Source organism: Schistocerca americana, chromosome 4, assembly GCF_021461395.2.
Source record: "Schistocerca americana isolate TAMUIC-IGC-003095 chromosome 4, iqSchAmer2.1, whole genome shotgun sequence".
Taxonomy (NCBI): Eukaryota; Metazoa; Arthropoda; class Insecta; order Orthoptera; family Acrididae; genus Schistocerca; species Schistocerca americana.
Window position 1 is genome coordinate 204097173 of NC_060122.1, and position 17688 is coordinate 204114860.

At 44.9% G+C, this 17688-nt stretch overlaps 1 protein-coding gene across 1 annotated transcript in view; it reads right to left on the minus strand.

The window, feature by feature from the left end:
• Positions 1-445: 445 nt before the first annotated feature.
• LOC124613351 (sodium-coupled monocarboxylate transporter 1-like) overlaps positions 446-17688 on the minus strand; it is a 254282-nt gene continuing 237039 nt past the window's right edge. The window contains exons 10-13 of the mRNA XM_047142047.1: positions 16110-16293; positions 10489-10575; positions 7962-8137; positions 446-716 (exon numbers count right to left, since the gene is read on the minus strand). Coding sequence (XP_046998003.1) covers positions 446-716; positions 7962-8137; positions 10489-10575; positions 16110-16293 — 718 coding nt within the window. The remainder of the gene's footprint in view (positions 717-7961; positions 8138-10488; positions 10576-16109; positions 16294-17688) is intronic.

A 17688-nucleotide genomic window follows, 5' to 3' on the forward strand; every position in this document is an offset into this window, starting at 1 on the left:
ATTTAAGTTAAGCTCAATTTAATCAGGATAGAACAGTATTGAACTGTGTGAATGTGATAAGCTCGCTTTGTGAATGAAAATTCCCTTAATATACGCATGTTTTTTACTATCCTGATCAGTGAAGATAAATCAGGCCGGTGTGAGAGAGGTTTTTAAATTTCAGATCCCACACAAAAAAATGTATTGAAACAGGGTACCACTTTTCACCAGGTATTGGAGATTTGGTCCACTTATGAAGAATTTGGAGTTCCCGAAATTTGAGCAGAAAAGCGGTAGTCTCTTAGTATTTCTATCTAGTACACTGAAAGACACTAATTTCTCGCGCATGTAACTTGTGAGATTGTTGCTCATAGAAATACTAGGGAGCACACGTCAGGCAAATGGCTGGTAGAGTAACGGAACACTCAGCGACCTCGCCGCCGCCGTGCCGCTGCCTGTAGACGCTTTAGGCCGCTCCGAGTGTCTCAGACTGCTGCTTCGCCTTCGGGAGCAGCTCCACTTTGACCACCGGGTCGGCGTCGGCGGCGCCATCTTCTCGGCGCCTCTGTTTAGGACGGACCATGGGCGCCAGCAGCGACGGCTCCACGTCCCCCGGCCTGAGGGGACCCGTCAGCTGGCTGACCGCCCAGCCCACCGTCACCATGACGACAGCGCCCACCAGTGTGTAGTACATGTACGACAGCCGGAACAGCAGCGGTACCTCGTCTGTCGCTGGGCTGCGGAGAGAAGCAAGGTGAACTTGATGACCATTTCGGTCATGAAACTGAAATCAATAGCCTGAAAAATCAGCAAAAATAAGTCGTATTACTACGAGTGAAAGCACTGCGTGGTATATGCAGAAATGAACAAACTAGTCAACCTATTGAACAAACATCAGCTTTTAATGCAACACAAGAAAATTTTGTACGTTACTTGACACTGTCATTGTACGAGTGTCACTCCAAAAGAAATGCACACTTTTTTTTTTAATTCCATCTTTTATTCTACATGTTTGAAAGTTTTACAGTGTGTAGATACATCCTTTAGGTACAATATTTTAATTTCTCCACATACTTTCCATCCCTCTCAACTGCCTTACGCCATCTTGGAGCCAGCGCCTGTATACCCGCACGGTAAAATTCTCGACCAACCTGTTGGAGCCACTGTTTCGCTGCGTGCACAAGGGAGTCATCATTTTCAAACCTTGTTCCACGAAGAGAGTCTTTCAGTTTCCCAAAGAGATTATAGTCACATGGAGCCAAGTCAGGACTGTAAGGCGGGTGTTTCAGTGTTGTCCATCCAAGTTTTGTGATCGCTTCCATGGTTTTTTGTCTGACATGTGGCCGTGCATTGCTGTGCAAGAGCAAAACATCTTGCTTTTGCCGATGTGGTTTTACACGACTCAGTCTAACATGAAGTTTCTTCAGTGTCGTCACATATGCATCAGAATTTATGGTGGTTCCACTTGGCATGATGTCCACAAGCAAGAATCCTTCGGAATCGAAAAACACCGTACCCATAACTTTCCCAGCAGAAGCTGTGGTTTTAATTTTTTTTTTCTTGGGTGAATTTGCATGATGCCATTCCATTGATTGCCTCTTCGTCTCTGGCGAAAAATGATAGAGCCATGTTTCATTACCTGTCACAATTCTTCCAAGAAATTCATCTCCATCATTCTCGTACTGTTCCAAAAGTTCGCTGCATACCGCTTTCCTTGTTTCTTTGTGAACCACTGTCAACATCCTAGGAACCCACCTGGCACAAACCTTTAACGCCAACACTTTCAGTATTCTGCAAACACTTCCTTCCCATCTCCCAACGTAGCGTGACAATTCGTTTACTGCGATGCGTCTGTCAGCAGTCACCAATTCGTTAACTCTCTGCACACTGTCTGGAGTGTGTGCAGTACGAGCCCTATCGCTGCGAGGACAATCCTCAATATTGCCGTGCCCGCTTTTATCGCGTAACCTGCTTGCCCACCGACTAAGTGTACTGCAATCGACAGCAGCATCTCCATACACCATTTTCAACCTCTTGCGGATGTTTCTCACTGTCTCGTTTTCAAAGCACAGGAATTCTATGACAGCACGTTGCTTCTGACGAACGTCAAGTGTAGCAGCCATCTTGAAGACATGCTGTTACGGTGCCACTCACGGGAACAGGTTGAACTAAGTTTGAAAACAAGCGGGATCGATGCATTTACACACCATAAAGCTTTCACACATGCCGAATGAAAACTGTATTTTTTACAAAAATAGTGTGCATTTCTTCTGGAGTGACCCTCGTATCATCATATCGATTACATCCTATACAAAGGCCACATGTACAATCATTATTTAACTGATCTTCTTATATGTCATGTGTGCAGACAAGGGCGTGCTGAAATGTAATGCCTCCGAATTTTTTATGTGAAAACAATTTAAAACTTTTTAAACAAAACCAATTTGAAGTCTTCATATTTGCCACCCCCTGCCTCCAAAGGACTCCGAATTATACGAGGAGCGTTCAACGAGTAATGCAACACATTGTTTTCTCAAAGCAGGTTGGTTTTATTCAGATTACTAATACACTATACTGTATTATTCCCCGAATTTCTGGCCACCCAATCCTGTTTTTCAGCATAATCTCCAATACACTACTTTACTGCGAGGGCCCATATGACCCCATGGTACAACTCTATTGGTCAATGTCGGAGCCAACGTCTTGCTGCATCAATAACCTCCCCATCATCCATATACTGCATCTCACGGAGTTCATCGTCCATTGGACCAAACAGATGAAAATCGAATGGCGCGAGGTACGGGCTGTAGGATGGATGAGGAAGAACGGTACAATGAAATTTTGTGAGCTCCTCGCTGGTACAGAGATCTGTCTGGAGAAGCAGAAGTTCGTTTGCATTTTTGTGGTGACGGTCACGCTGAAGTCGTTTCTTCAGTTTTACGAGGATAGCTCAATTCACTTCAGAGTTAATCGCTGTATCATGATGGACGACAGCGAACATACCAACAGCTTCAGAGTCCCAGCCCCCGTCGCCATGACGTTACCGGTTGAGAATTTTTATTTATTTATTTTTATTTCTTTATCTCTTATTTATTGCCAAAGTATAGACCACACAGCCCGCCTTCGGCAAACATTAGTATTGTATGAAGTGTGGATGAAGCCGGACTGACAGACATTACATGCATTGATCAAAAATGATAGTGCATTGTGAATGGCTAGTATCTAGCTGAAATCTACACTCCTGGATATTGAAACAAGAACACCGTGAATTCATTGTCCCAGGAAGGGGAAACTTTATTGACACATTCCTGGGGTCAGATACATCACATGATCACACTGACAGAACCACAGGCACACAGACACAGGCAACAGAGCATGCACAATGTCGGCACTAGTACAGTGTATATCCACCTTTCGCAGCAATGCAGGCTGCTATTCTCCCATGGAGACGATCGTAGAGATGCTGGATGTAGTCCTGTGGAACAGCTTGCCATGCTATTTCCACCTGGCGCCTCAGTTGGACCAGCGTTCGTGCTGGACGTGCAGACCGCGTGAGACGACGCTTCATCCAGTCCCAAACATGCTCAATGGGGGACAGATCCGGAGATCTTGCTGGCCAGGGTAGTTGACTTACACCTTCTAGAGCACGTTGGGTGGCACGGGATACATGCGGACGTGCATTGTCCTGTTGGAACAGCAAGTTCCCTTGCCGGTCTAGGAATGGTAGAACGATGGGTTCGATGACGGTTTGGATGTACCGTGCACTATTCAGTGTCCCCTCGACGATCACCAGTGGTGTACGGCCAGTGTAGGAGATCTCTCCCCACACCATGATGCCGGGTGTTGGCCCTGTGTGCCTCGGTCGTATGCAGTCTTGATTGTGGCGCTCACCTGCACGGCGCCAAACACGCATACGACCATCATTGGCACCAAGGCAGAAGCGACTCTCATCGCTGAAGACGACACGTCTCCATTCGTCCCTCCATTCACGCCTGTCGCGACACCACTGGAGGCGGGCTGCACGATGTTGGGGCGTGAGCGGAAGACGGCCTAACGGTGTGCGGGACCGTAGCCCAGCTTCATGGAGACGGTTGCGAATGGTCCTCGCCGATACCCCAGGAGCAACAGTGTCCCTAATTTGCTGGGAAGTGGCGGTGCGGTCCCCTACGGCACTGCGTAGGATCCTACGGTCTTGGCGTGCATCCGTGCGTCGCTGCGGTCCGGTCCCAGGTCGACGGGCACGTGCACCTTCCGCCGACCACTGGCGACAACATCGATGTACTGTGGAGACCTCACGCGCCACGTGTTGAGCAATTCGGCGGTACGTCCACCCGGCCTCCCGCATGCCCACTATACGCCCTCGCTCAAAGTCCGTCAACTGCACATACGGTTCACGTCCACGCTGTGGCGGCATGCTACCAGTGTTAAAGACTGCGATGGAGCTCCGTATGCCACGGCAAACTGGCTGACACTGACGGCGGCGGTGCACAAATGCTGCGCAGCTAGCGCCATTCGACGGCCAACACCGCGGTTCCTGGTGTGTCCGCTGTGCCGTGCGTGTGATCATTGCTTGTACAGCCCTCTCGCAGTGTCCGGAGCAAGTATGGTGGGTCTGACACACCGGTGTCAATGTGTTCTTTTTTCCATTTCCAGGAGTGTATATCTGCCAATAAAATTTCAAAAGGACGACTGACAGCTGAAATCTATTATTTACAAGTCAATATAACAGTCACTGCGTGCAACATCCTTCTGAATGGAGGGTAACCTGAAGAAAAGAGTTGCCTTACTTACTGAACACGCCTCTTAGCGTTTAACGTCGGGATGTGTAACGTAAGTATGTCGGTGCGTGGGAAGCAGCGTGCCTTTAATCGAGTTTAAAATTCGGAGAATTCGTCCATATGTGGAGTACTCTTTCCTTCGTCATGACAATGCCAAAACCCACAGAATCGCTGCGACATCTGCAAAAATTCTACACCTTGTGTTCACTGTCATCTATCATCCTCCTTACAACTGCTACTTGGCCTCATCCGATTTTCATCGGTTTCCTAAACTTAAACAACCCCTGCAAGGACCACTCGATAGTGATGGATCGCTGCAAGCAGAGATGAAGTTGTAGCTCTGTCAATAAACGTCCTGTACTGACGGTATCAAGAAACTGGTCTCTCGTTGGCAGAAATGTGATCTTCGCCATGGTGACTATGTTGAGAAATATCTATGTAGGAATGATGAATAAATATATAGACTGTTAATAACGTTTGTTTTATTTAAACAGCTATAAGACTTTTTGCATAAAAAATTCGGCGACATTACTTTTCAGCATGCCCTCGTAACATCAGCTTTGTCGAGCTAACTTGTTTCGTATTGCGAGGAAATGGTGTACTGACTTCGTCAAAATTTTAACGTGTATGATCTTTACCTGTGTTATCGTAGTACTATTTGTCACTGTTGTCTTATGTAAATCAAGTAGGGAGAGTAAAACGCCTTTTACTTTGATGTCTTTTCTTACGTTGAAGTAGAATAATAGAGGGACACTTGTAGGTCAATCGTGGCCATAGGTTGCTGCAGTAAGGTGGCATTGTGATGCCTGTAGAGAGCCGTGGCGATGGACAGTAAATAGCGTTGCACAGTGTTGAACTAAGCGGTCAGATGTGTTTAACTACAGCAGAAAGTCGTCTCTTTTCTGTTGTTGCTTCAGATGTGACATTTTGCGGGTATAAAATGTTAATGTTGCTATCTCCGCTGGTTTAGCAATATGGCGGGCTGCAGCTAGAACTGTGGTAAGAGTCGTACGGTTTCCAGTTCTGGCAATACTACAGTTTCGTTACAAGTGCCATTGTAATTTATTGTGGACTAATAGTTTCCTGCGACCTACAGCGTTTCCGAAACTCATGTGTTGCTTTAGAACTACAGTAATTTTGTGTGTGGATGAGTAACAGAACAGTAATCAAATGTAGTGCAGTATTTATGAGAGTGCACTCTGCATAAAGCAAAAGTGTCTTGTCAGCATTAAAAGAGCAGACACTGTGATCATTCATTGTAAATCATAGTTAGTGATTTTTACATCACTAATAACTTAATTATAGCTTATTTTAAGTGGTGTTACAGAGCAGAGTCACATTGCTACATTTCTCGTCTGCATTGCTCACGCAGCTGTAGCACGTCAATGTTACAGTAACGTCACGAAACTTTATAGGCACGATTGATTCGCGAAAGCGAACAGTTGAAAACAAAAATATAACTAATAAGGGTCGTTACAAGCTACCGGCAAGTTACCTCATGAAAAGATGCTGTGGCTTAGAGCGAATGACTTAGAGCGAATTGAACTGAAGTGTCGAAGAGGTGGGACGAGCAATGGAGGCGGAAGGAGAACCGAAAGGGAATATTTACAGAGAAATACACCTATGATCCGAACACCTTATTTGTATTCCAGTCAAATTAATTTAATCGTGAACGTTTCAAAATTCACCATTATCGACTGGGACTGATGGCAGGTAATCCCTTGGTAGAATAATGCCTTAGCACTACACCACGACAGCGTTAAATGACAAACAGTATCCCTTTAAAGCCGACGATGTTCAATCTACGCTTTTCCTGGCACGTTGCCACTTCTCGAGTAGCCCCTTTTGTAATAGTGATACAATCAGAACTCATCCCCGGTGTTTATGTGCAATGGCCTAACTCAGTTGCAATACTTCCGCTACTACCTCCATATAGCGGGGTTTATGAATGGATGTGACCAGTCGGGGAACCCAGCCGACGGCGGCCCTTGTCTGTATCAAAATGTCTGTAATATATCGAAGAACGGATACATACTGATTTTCAGCTTTTCCACTATCGAGGGTCTCCAAGCAAGAAGGCCACAATTTGCTGTTTTCTGCTTTTAATAGACCGATAGGCTACCATTTCATTCTTCGTCATTCGGACTTGCGCTCATCAGTGGAACTACTATCTGAACCGTCTAACCACTCTGTCACATGACAGTTCATTGGCGTACAGTTCCACCAACGTAACCATTTACAAACTCAGCGGGATCTACGAGCCCAGAGAGCATTTTTACTGCTGCAACTGTAAGAACCAATTTATTCTTGATATTCTTGTGTCCTGTATATGTTTAGGATGAATATTACAATTAGATCTATGATGCATTCGTTAAAAAATATAAAAAATAAAAAGACATATGGGTTTCTGGGAGGTTCCCACTTGGTATACTACGCTACGTATTTTGATAGATTATTTTGTTATTTATTACAATGTGAACGCCACAAATTTTAAAAATAGTTAGGAAATTAGCCTCAGATGATGGAATTCTTGGCCGGCCGCGGTGGCCGAGAGGTTCTAGGCACTTCAGTCCAGAACTGCGCGACTGCTACGGTCGCAGGTTCGAATCCTGCCTCGGGCATCGATGTTCTTAGGTTAGTTAGTTTTAAGTAGTTCTAAGTGACTGATGACCTCAGATGTAAAATCCCATAGTGCTCAGAGCCATTTGAACCATTTTTTGATGTAATTCTTGCGATGCTGCATGAATCTCATTTCGTTGATCCGATAGACGTCTTGAGCAAAGTTGATGAGGGCTTTGCTTCAGAACAAGGTGCATCAGAATCGGAAAATAACCTTTAACTGAATTCTGCAAGAAACGACATTCCCGTCGAAAATTCTTATGTGGAAGTCGGGAAACCAGATAAGTCTATTGTTTACGTTATTTATGCAAGGTAGGAACAGGGCCAAATCTGATGCGACACCGTCTATTCCCGTCGAATAGCACCAAGGGAGCCACCGAAGGACATATCAGTACGAACACAGACACACGAACACACCTCTTGGAGCGAGGCAGAGATGCTTGGCATTTAATCCAGTAAAGTGGCACAAACTCTTGATTACTACTTAATTCTAGGACCTCTCCCCCCTCTGCTCCCCAGATGTTCTTTCAAAACACTTCTTTCACCGCCAGGATTAGAACTGTCTCCGAACAGGAATTAGCTTACCTCGGAGTACTCGATGTGGCGACAGTTTCGATGACGGACGTGAAGTTAGCAGCGCAGCCTTCGACGGAGGTGGGTAGCGGAGGGTACCTGATGCGGCCCATGGCGTGCGCATGTTGCGCCCCTGTCAGAATGACTGTCACCACCGCCATACCCAATAGGCTGCCGACCACAGCACCCTGTAATTAGAGTACGAGTGGATTGCAATGCGCTCTATCCACTACTAAGTGTCATTCCACCTTCCATTTATTACATATATGAAAACATCGTTTTGAAACATTCGTTCTCCAACACCGAAAATACTCAAGTAGCACTGGGTCGGATTCAGCAGAATGTTTACAAAGTAGAAGCAATGCTAAAAGTATCAGCACATTTCTTCATGACATGGGTACGCACTGACATCTAATGCAAATAATCTGCTAGTGGTATAGACATTTGTTTTCGGCGCGCGCTCGTGCGTGTGTGTGTGTGTGTGTGTGTGTGTGTGTGTGTGTGTGTGTGTGTGTGTGTGTGTGTGTGGTGGCTAATGAGAAGGAAAGTATCATCATAGTAACATCCCTGAGACTATAGTATACTCCGTCTCTGTAATGATTGTCAAACACGTGCATTACATCATGTCAACAGAGCAACTCTTTCTACCGTATTTCATTGCAGTGTGTTTCTGAGAGGAACAACCAAATCACACTGGGCTGCTCCAGACCGAGATAAGGACGTCCATTACACCACCTTAGAGGACCACGGAAGGTGTAGGAATGAATTCGTGGAGAGGTGAAATTCCTAACCGGTGCTTGAGGCGCATTTGCACCTTTTGATAACGTACTCTCCAGAAAAGGCAAACATCCACTTTCGAGCCCCGGTCAGGCGCATACCTTTAAGTTGTCACAAACCCCTCAATCTGCATATACTATCCACATCATGTACTATATTACTGAAGTGACTAATGCATACATAGTTGAACTGATAATTCCCATCCTCAAGAATGCTACAATTCCTGTGCACATTACAAATAATTATCCGACTTTTGAGGATAAAACAGTACACCATTACCATATAGCAATGAGATTACACCTCTTCGTATTCCACGAATGCCTAGTAGGCGAGGTAGCGCCTGCACCCAGCGGTGCAGCAAGAGTGCATTATTCGTGAGAAACTTATCCGACTTGAGAGTTGCCCACGTAAGGTTTTAGTCGGCGACCACGAGGGAGGGTCACCGTATTGTGCACCAAGCACATAGTGACGGGTTCTCAAATGGCTCTGAGCACTATGGGACTTAACTTCTGTGGTCATCAGTCCCCTAGAACTTAGAACTACTTAAACCCAACTAACCTAAGGACATCACACACATCCATGCCCGAAACAGGATTCGAACCTGCGACCGTAGCGGTCGCGCGGGTCCAGACTGTAGCGCCTAGAACTGCTCGGCCACTTCGGCCGGCGACGGGTTCACAGCTGCACCTGTTATCCAAGAACAAGTTATGGATTCACTGCACAGTTCTGCGTTATCCGGAACCATTGATCGGAGATTAGTAGCAGCCGAGCTAGGGAGTTGCTATCTCATGCGTAGGCTGCCGTTAACACGACAACATAAACGGCTGCGCATGGAGCTACCCCGGGTGACCGTCAACGGCAAGTACGGTGGCGACCTCAGGAGAGATCCCATTCTTCCAGTCTTTTCGAGATGCACGGGCTGCTCTGACATCGTCGTGTAGGGAGCCGTTTCTTATGACTTCACTTCATAATATATTTTCAGGACATGGTGTACCGCAGCTTTTATATATTTGAAAAATGTCATTTACCGCCTTGAGCTGCTGGCAAAATACATCATTCACACGAACAGTTTCAGTTATATAACCCACATTAGGTCCATAAAAGTATTCACAGAATCACGTTAGGTGAAATATAAAATTGTGATAAATCCATGAATTATACAATGTTATCTTGTCGTAATACACAAAATATTACATCGCCAGTCTACAAAAACACTGCTAGGTATTCATTCATGTAATCGGCGTATACACTGTGTTGGTAGTGATCGTGTGAACTCTGACGCCACACTGCTAGTTGACGGACATCTTGCATCATCATGTGTTACATTTGTGTTTGATGGTGTCGGGATTGCACTTTTCAACAAAATATTGCTCGTCCACACATAGCACCTGTCCTCGTGTCCTGCGTGTTACTCTTGTCGCCCGTCAGATACCCATATCTCTCCCCGATAGACCAGCGCGGACGCCTATATCCAGTATACCAAGGGCTGTGAGCCGGCCTGTGTCAGGAGGGGATACCACGAAACATGGCTTTCAGACGCCCTTCCCAACCGAATCAGTGCATGGATCCAAGTCGTGTCTTACTGATAACTGGGCTCATACTGCCAAGTTCTTTGTAAATTTTGCTCGATTTTCCAATCACTGCAACAACATTACATATCCTGTCAAACCGTAAAGTTTCATTTCGTTTCCTCCTCCTCCAGTTCTAGGAGCTTTACTTATTGTGTCAGACAGTGTACTTAGATGTCTTAACTAATTCTTACCTTGGTGTTTGCTGACGGCACCAGCATCCCAAGTGTGAAGAGTCCCAGCAACGCTCCATTCGTCACACCGGCGATACTGTATCCCAGCTATGGACACGAGAAACGTTTATTGTACACACAGGAAGTGAACGATAATTATGTGGCGTTAGAAATATTTTATGGGTGTGTTGCTGTACAGCTAGAATGAATGTTGAGAGCTGCATTATGCAGTCCACAGCTGTAGCCGTATATTTTATTAGAGACGATCAGTCTGGAATCAGACCATCATCGGTCCAAATTCCATCTCAGCTGTGCTCTGTGTAACTAGAATAGCTGTTAACAGTTGTTGATTGTTCCTTCACTGACAGTAGATGAAATCTGGTTTCGCAGGACAGAGCGGATCAGGTTGTGGAAAGGGGCCAAGATCTATTACTGTTAGTTATTCAAGAACAAATACAACTTCATTCTTCAAACCAATGCACGTTTTCTCTTTAAAACAACAAAGATCAGTTCACGGCTGAGGGCCCAAGTAACTTCTTCAGAATAAGTATAAATGATTGCTTTTAAAACACTAGGATTTAGAGTAACAGCTGAAGGCCTTACTTAAGTAAAATTGCAATAACTTCTCGGCTAAAAGCCGAAATAATATTTCAGATCAGCTAAGGACATTCTTCAAAGGCCAAGCATTTACAAATTCCTGCTAGAGGCCATATTAAAGAAAATTCAAGTTAATTCTTCGGCTGAAAGCCCAATTAAAAAGAAATTCTTTACTAATAAAAGAGAGACTTAAAGATAAGCTTTTACACGGTAGAACAGAAAAACATCTTAAGAAAACTTGAAGTATCTTGTCGGCTGAAGGCCCAAACAATTACTCAAGAATAATTCAAGATAACCTTAAAATAAACATGTACAGTACACGACAGAAGGCCGTTTGAAGAATTCCATACAACTAGAGAGAAACCTTACAGACAAGGATTTACATATTAAAGCCACAGATTTTGAAACAAACGCGGCTGAAGGCCTAAATACAGAGCTAGAACATTTTTAAATGAAACACGACTGAAGGCCTAATCTTAAAAAAGTTGTCATGAAACTCGACTGAAGGCCATATACATAACATAAACAGACAATATTAATATATGGCTGAAGGCCTGGGACAGTACCTGCGACCAAATAAAATGACAATCCCAAACAGCAAGCAGTCGTGCTCAGAAGTGTTCCAAGGGTCGACCTGGGGAGAAAACTCTAACAACACTTCAGGTGATACAGGCATCCAAGCGTAGCACTAAACAATCGGGTTGCAACACGACCTAGGGACGGCTGAAGAACCAACCAACAACCTAATCCATTCCCTCTGTCGCAACCGACCAACTGCCTACTCCAGTACGCAGATAGCATTCATCTGTCCAGTGGAAATCAGACGCTACACACGGTTCCACGTAAAGACACTTGCACAAGAACTCGAACAATCGTAAAAGCAATCACTGTGGAACAACAAGGACGAATCAATTCGACACACAGTGTGTTTCCACAAGCGGTCGGCGACCAAATACACGTCGTCGGATGAGACGACCGACCGAACGACCAACCAAGGTCGTTCCCACTGAAGTTAGGTGTGTCGGCAGCGATCGGGCGAGTCTTGGCTGTTCGGAGTGACTGCAGCTCCAACCCGACTCAGCTCCATGTCCGTCCGGAATTCGGAGACACGGCGACCCGGTCACACTGGCTCGGACCCAGCCAAGCAGAGCTAACTCTTGCTCACTGGCAACGACATCTCTGCACAAGGAAGGAACCGACCCACGCCCGGCAAGAGGACCAACTGACGAGGCCCAGAAATAGTCAAAAGACCAAATAAACGTCGACCGATGAGACGGTCAACCGAACGACCAACCAACGGTCGTCCCGCTCCCATCTCCCTCCATCGGACAGTTCATGTGTGTCGCCAGCGGTCGGCGAGCACTGGCTGTCCGCACCTCACTGGCGCTCCATCCCCGACTTCACTGCTGCTGCGTCCCGACTGAGCTCCCAACTGAACTCCAGGCACACGACGACCTGGAAATACTATCGGTGGCTCCAGAGATGGTACGACGGTGCACTTGCCGATAAGTTCTACTGCTGCCACTCACGAGCAGGTAAGTCAGGAAGTTAGCGACGCCAGTAAATGGAATAAGAAAACGAGGCGGCAGTACCGTAAGAAAAGATGACAAACAATAAACTGGATTAACACGGGCCGCGCACGGCTGAAAGAACATTAGGGACTATGTTTAATCTTATAGATGATTATGAGGTAAAAATCGACATAATGTTGCGTTGACCACAACATGTTGCGAGAGGCGTACGCCAGTATAAATGGAGGCAGGGGGTACTACCAGTAGTAGAGAAGCAATAACAGCAGAATGCGACGGTCAGGAGAGCTCAGTTCACTGTATGTCACCTGAGCAATAAATCAGTCAAGCACATAACAACTCTTCTGAAGATCCCCAAATCGACTGTTGGGGATCTGACTGAAGTGGCAATAGCAGGCAGACCTTGTGAAATGACGAACAGGGACCGTCAAGCACTGGGGAGGGTGGTTGTAAGGAATATCATGAAATTAGTGGGAGGAATCAATGTCGAGTTCTACAACGGTACCAGCAGTCTAGATAGTAGAGTAGGGAGTTGAAAACTGGATACAGTGGCAGAGAAGCTGGTCATACGCCACATAAAATGTTAAGGGATGCGTGAAGTTGTGTAAAAAGCTGGACATTGTATGGCTGGAAAAGAGTTCTTCTGTATTCTGAATCACGCTGTACTCTGTGGAAATAGTGGTAGGGTTGGGGCTAGGAGGATTACAAAAAGGCCTTGTTTTTTAAGTGTAGTTGCGTGAGTAAAACAAAAAAATAGTATTCATTAACGTTAAGAGTAATCATGTATACATATCCCGTAAACTGATTCGTTCCACGTAAAGCAATAAAAGAATCTTTCAAATGATCTATGGAACACGTAACCAACTAACGTAATCACCTGTCATAATATGTACTGTCAACGGTAAAGTAACGAAAATGTGGGTGCTATTCGTGTGAGGGCGTGGTCCACTAATTGCACAAAAGAAAGTGTTAAATTCGAAAGGACATGACCACATTTTACAGTACCGTGTATGATGCAAAGTAGAGGAAGGGTTGTGAGACGACGACTGTGTCAGCATGAAAATTCCCCGTATCATAAAGCAGCAGCTGAGAGGCAATGTTTGTGGACGATAACATTCCTGAAACGATCTGACCTGCCCAGAGTCCCGAACTATGCAAGGTGGAACACTTCGGGAATGACTTGAAAGTCGAATTCGCTCCAGACCCAAGTGTCCGCCAGCCGCTGTGGCCGAGCAGTTCTAGGCGCAGTCCGGAACCGCGCTGCTGCTACGGTCGCAGGTTCGAATCCTGCCCCGGGCTGGATGTGTGTGATGTGCTAAGGTTAGTTAGGTTTAAGTACTTCTAAGTCTAGGGGACTGATGACCTCAGATGTTAAGTCCAATAGTGCTTAGAGCCATTTGAACCAAAGTGTCTTAGGTCACCACCTACTCTGGTTTCACCTCTTAGGATGAACATACTGCCGTTCTTCCAGACACTCAGGCACCTCTTTAAAAGTGTCCCCCGGCAGAGCTTAGGCCGTCATAGACACGAGGGATGGATGCAACCTATGTTAATATTCACTGGTAGGTGTACAGATACTTTCAAAATGGTTCAAATGGCTCTGAGCACTATGGGACTCAACTGCTGAGGTCATTAGTCCCCTAGAACTTAGAACTAGTTAAACCTAACTAACCTAAGGACATCACAAACATCCATGCCCGAGGCAGGATTCGAACCTGCGACCGTAGCGGTTGCGCGGTTCCAGACTGAAGCGCCTAGAACCGCTCGGCCACTCCGGCCGGCCGACAGTGGCAGAAATAAGAACACTCGCGTTTCAGCATCCGACCAATAACCGCACAGTACTCTCCCCCGCACGATACGAGTAATTGTAGTGTAGTTGTACTCCTTGTCCTGAACTCCTGATAATATCACGGAATTGCGTCGTGGTTGCAGCAACATCACACCTGATCGGCATAACATCATTACGAGGACAGCCGGCTGGGGACTCAGTTGTTGAGCAGAAGAGCGGAATAGGTAATTGCACGAACAGCCTTGCAATTTGTAGAAGTTAAACGGGTGGCCATTGACCTAGTGAACATTGCAGCAAATTCTAGTATTTCGTTTTCTGAACAGATTTTGGTGGAAAGAACGTGACCTAGAGTCTTGTGCTGTCATTCAGTTAAGGGGAGTGGCAATCAGCTTTCATAGCTGTAAATTTGTGTTGTACACTTTTCTCTCATTGAGATATTAATTTTTCACACTCAAGAGGCATTACCTCGTTCATTCGAATTTTTAATATATGTAAATTGCCACTGAGAAGAATTGTGATTATTTTTCCCGCTATTTCAGACTACATATAATGTAATTGAAACCCTTTCCTACGACAAAGTCACAAATTTTAGTGGGGTTAACTTTATGTGTATAATTTCCACGCATAACTACTTTCTGTGAGGCAAGTGAGCTCTCCCAATCCGATTCTTCAACAGAGGAATAGATTTCATAGTCAGACGTCATTAAGAGCATAATAATCGCATTTGGAGAATTAATAATAGAATTACGAGTTCAGTAAATCGTTCATTTACGTATCACCTAACGCTAGCAAAGGAGAAATCGGAGGTATCTTCCCAAATATATTTCATTCTCCGATATTTCGACTTCTAACCAAGACGAATCGGATAATGAATTGAACAATACGAGACTGGAATAGAAGGGAGAACCGATAGAGGTACTCAAGGTACCCTCCGCCACCCACCGTCACGTGGCTTGTGGAGTATGGATGTAGACGTAGATATAGATGTAGGAACCATGATACAGTGTATATAATAGCATCAAGTGGTTTTAAGTCATTCATCGACTCGCTCTGAATATGGCTGTGCGGATAGTAGCCGAAATATCAGAAAATGAAATTTGATATTCTGGGTCACGTTCAAAATTTGATGGAATATTCTGCCCGTCGGAAAACTTATGGAACGTCTGTAGCCTGTGTTACCTAACTTGTCTGCAGAAGTAAACAGCTTTGTGGCAATGACACAGCCAATGGCATCGATCGCCTCGCTGAAACGGACGTGGAAAATCTCGTACCTGCACCATTTATACGGCGATAGACCCATCGATAACATGGACCAAGAAACGAAGAAATAAAAATCGGTACTCGCAAAACGGTCATCAGTCTGAGAAATCCACCGCAACCAAACATTCGCCTTCAAACAGTAAAACGAGTCTGGACCTGCACATTTGCATTTTTGTTATATAGGAATGAACGTTTCAGTAGCAGCAGAGTGAAATGTTAATTTTGTATCTTAATACGTTATCCTAAGGAAGTTGTAACCTATTTAAGTTTATGCCAAATGGGATCTGGTAAGGCGATCTCTACATGAGAGCAAATCTCATCCATCACGCATCTCGTTAGTGGCATCCGGAGGCTTTGAGGCAAAGGTTAATAACAGCAGCGAAAATTTTAATCGTCTCGTTTCCTTAGTGATCGGATTTATCTACTTGTCAAAGTCATCCATTTTCCTACCTTGCTACATGTCTCACCTCAAGTACGGTGCCAAGCTTCTCGACGACGAACACCAACGCTACGGTGACTGCGCCCACAACCAGTACGATGCTTTGCATTATAAGGTTCACCACGACGTCCGACTTCTTGCCAGGCATCAGAGGTAGCAGGAAATCCTCGTAGATTGTCCCGGATAGCGCGTTAAGGCAACCAGACATGGAACTGCAACAACAACAAAATATTTCAAAAAACGGCTCTGAGCACTATGGGACTTAACTTCTGAGGTCATCAGTCCGCTAGGACTTAGAACTACTTAAACCTAACTAACTCAAGGACATCACATACATCCATGCCCGAGGCAGGATTCGAACCTGCGACCGTAGCGGTCGCGCGGTTCCAGACTGTAGCGCCTAGAACCGCTCGGCCATCCCGGCGGGTAAAATATTTCAAATCCAGTCGATACGACAAGACTTTAAATACCTAATTTACAGGCGCTAACATTTTGTACAGCGATTATCCACGAAGTTCCGAGTATTTCTTTCCGAACGCGCATTGATGTTGCGGAAGGATAAGAGTTGCATTTCAATAAACGAGAAGTTGCACAATGTTTGCGGCTACTTTTTCTTTATTCTTACGGGTGATTGGTGCGGCGGAGATGGGGAACGATCTGGCATTTGCCTAGGAGGGTAGTAAGAAACCACGCAAAAGCCACAGTAAGTCACTAGTGTACTAGCCGAAGGGTTTCACCTGCTGACCGGGCTCTGACCCTGTGTGGCTCATCTGCTTGCCATACACGCATACTAGAGCTCTGCGCATTATTCTGTGTGAACAGTTCTTCAGTTTGCGTATGCCCCTGCTTTTAAGTATGTTCTCTGTAAGTTATTAGTGAAAAAAAGAACCTAATACAAAGTAATTCGGAAATAAATGGAATTTTTTAATTACAATACTTCAGCTTAACAGTGCTTAATCCAAAATAAGAGATACGTACTGCGTTAATATGTCTGTTTTGAACCTATATTCGTTCATATTCTTCATTTTTATAAATTTACGATTACTTCCATTGATGCGGGCCGTGAAAGCTCATTATAATAGTAATTCTTATCTCAGTAATTACACAAGGTATCTGCAGGTTAAAATAGTTAGTTCTGGTTTGAGAAAAACAAGAAAAAATCTGACATTAGTCCCTTTGTCTTGTTGGATGATCTTTCTCAGATCATGTGAAACCTATGAAATTAAATTTGGCGCATATACAATTGCCATATATTCGAGAAGGAACTAGTTTCAGTAGTTATTTTATGCATTAAGCCCAATGAAAGTACAAACCTAAACATTACTTTTGAAATCTGCTGCACTGCGTCACTTTCGACAAATGGAATGAGACCAACACAAATTTTCAATTACGATAATAAGAGAAATAGACTGGATTGTCTTATCTCGCTGTGAAGCAGGAATTAAATTAAAAGTCAGAGTTATCCACGAGATGCTCCCAGAGATAGTTCCTAGTGATGATTTCGTAAATACTGCTATCCAGAAACTGCTAGAAACAACGTACGCCCGACATGCAACCGTAAAACTTCTATCGCTTCCTATACGTCTGGAGTCATACGTTCCACGGGC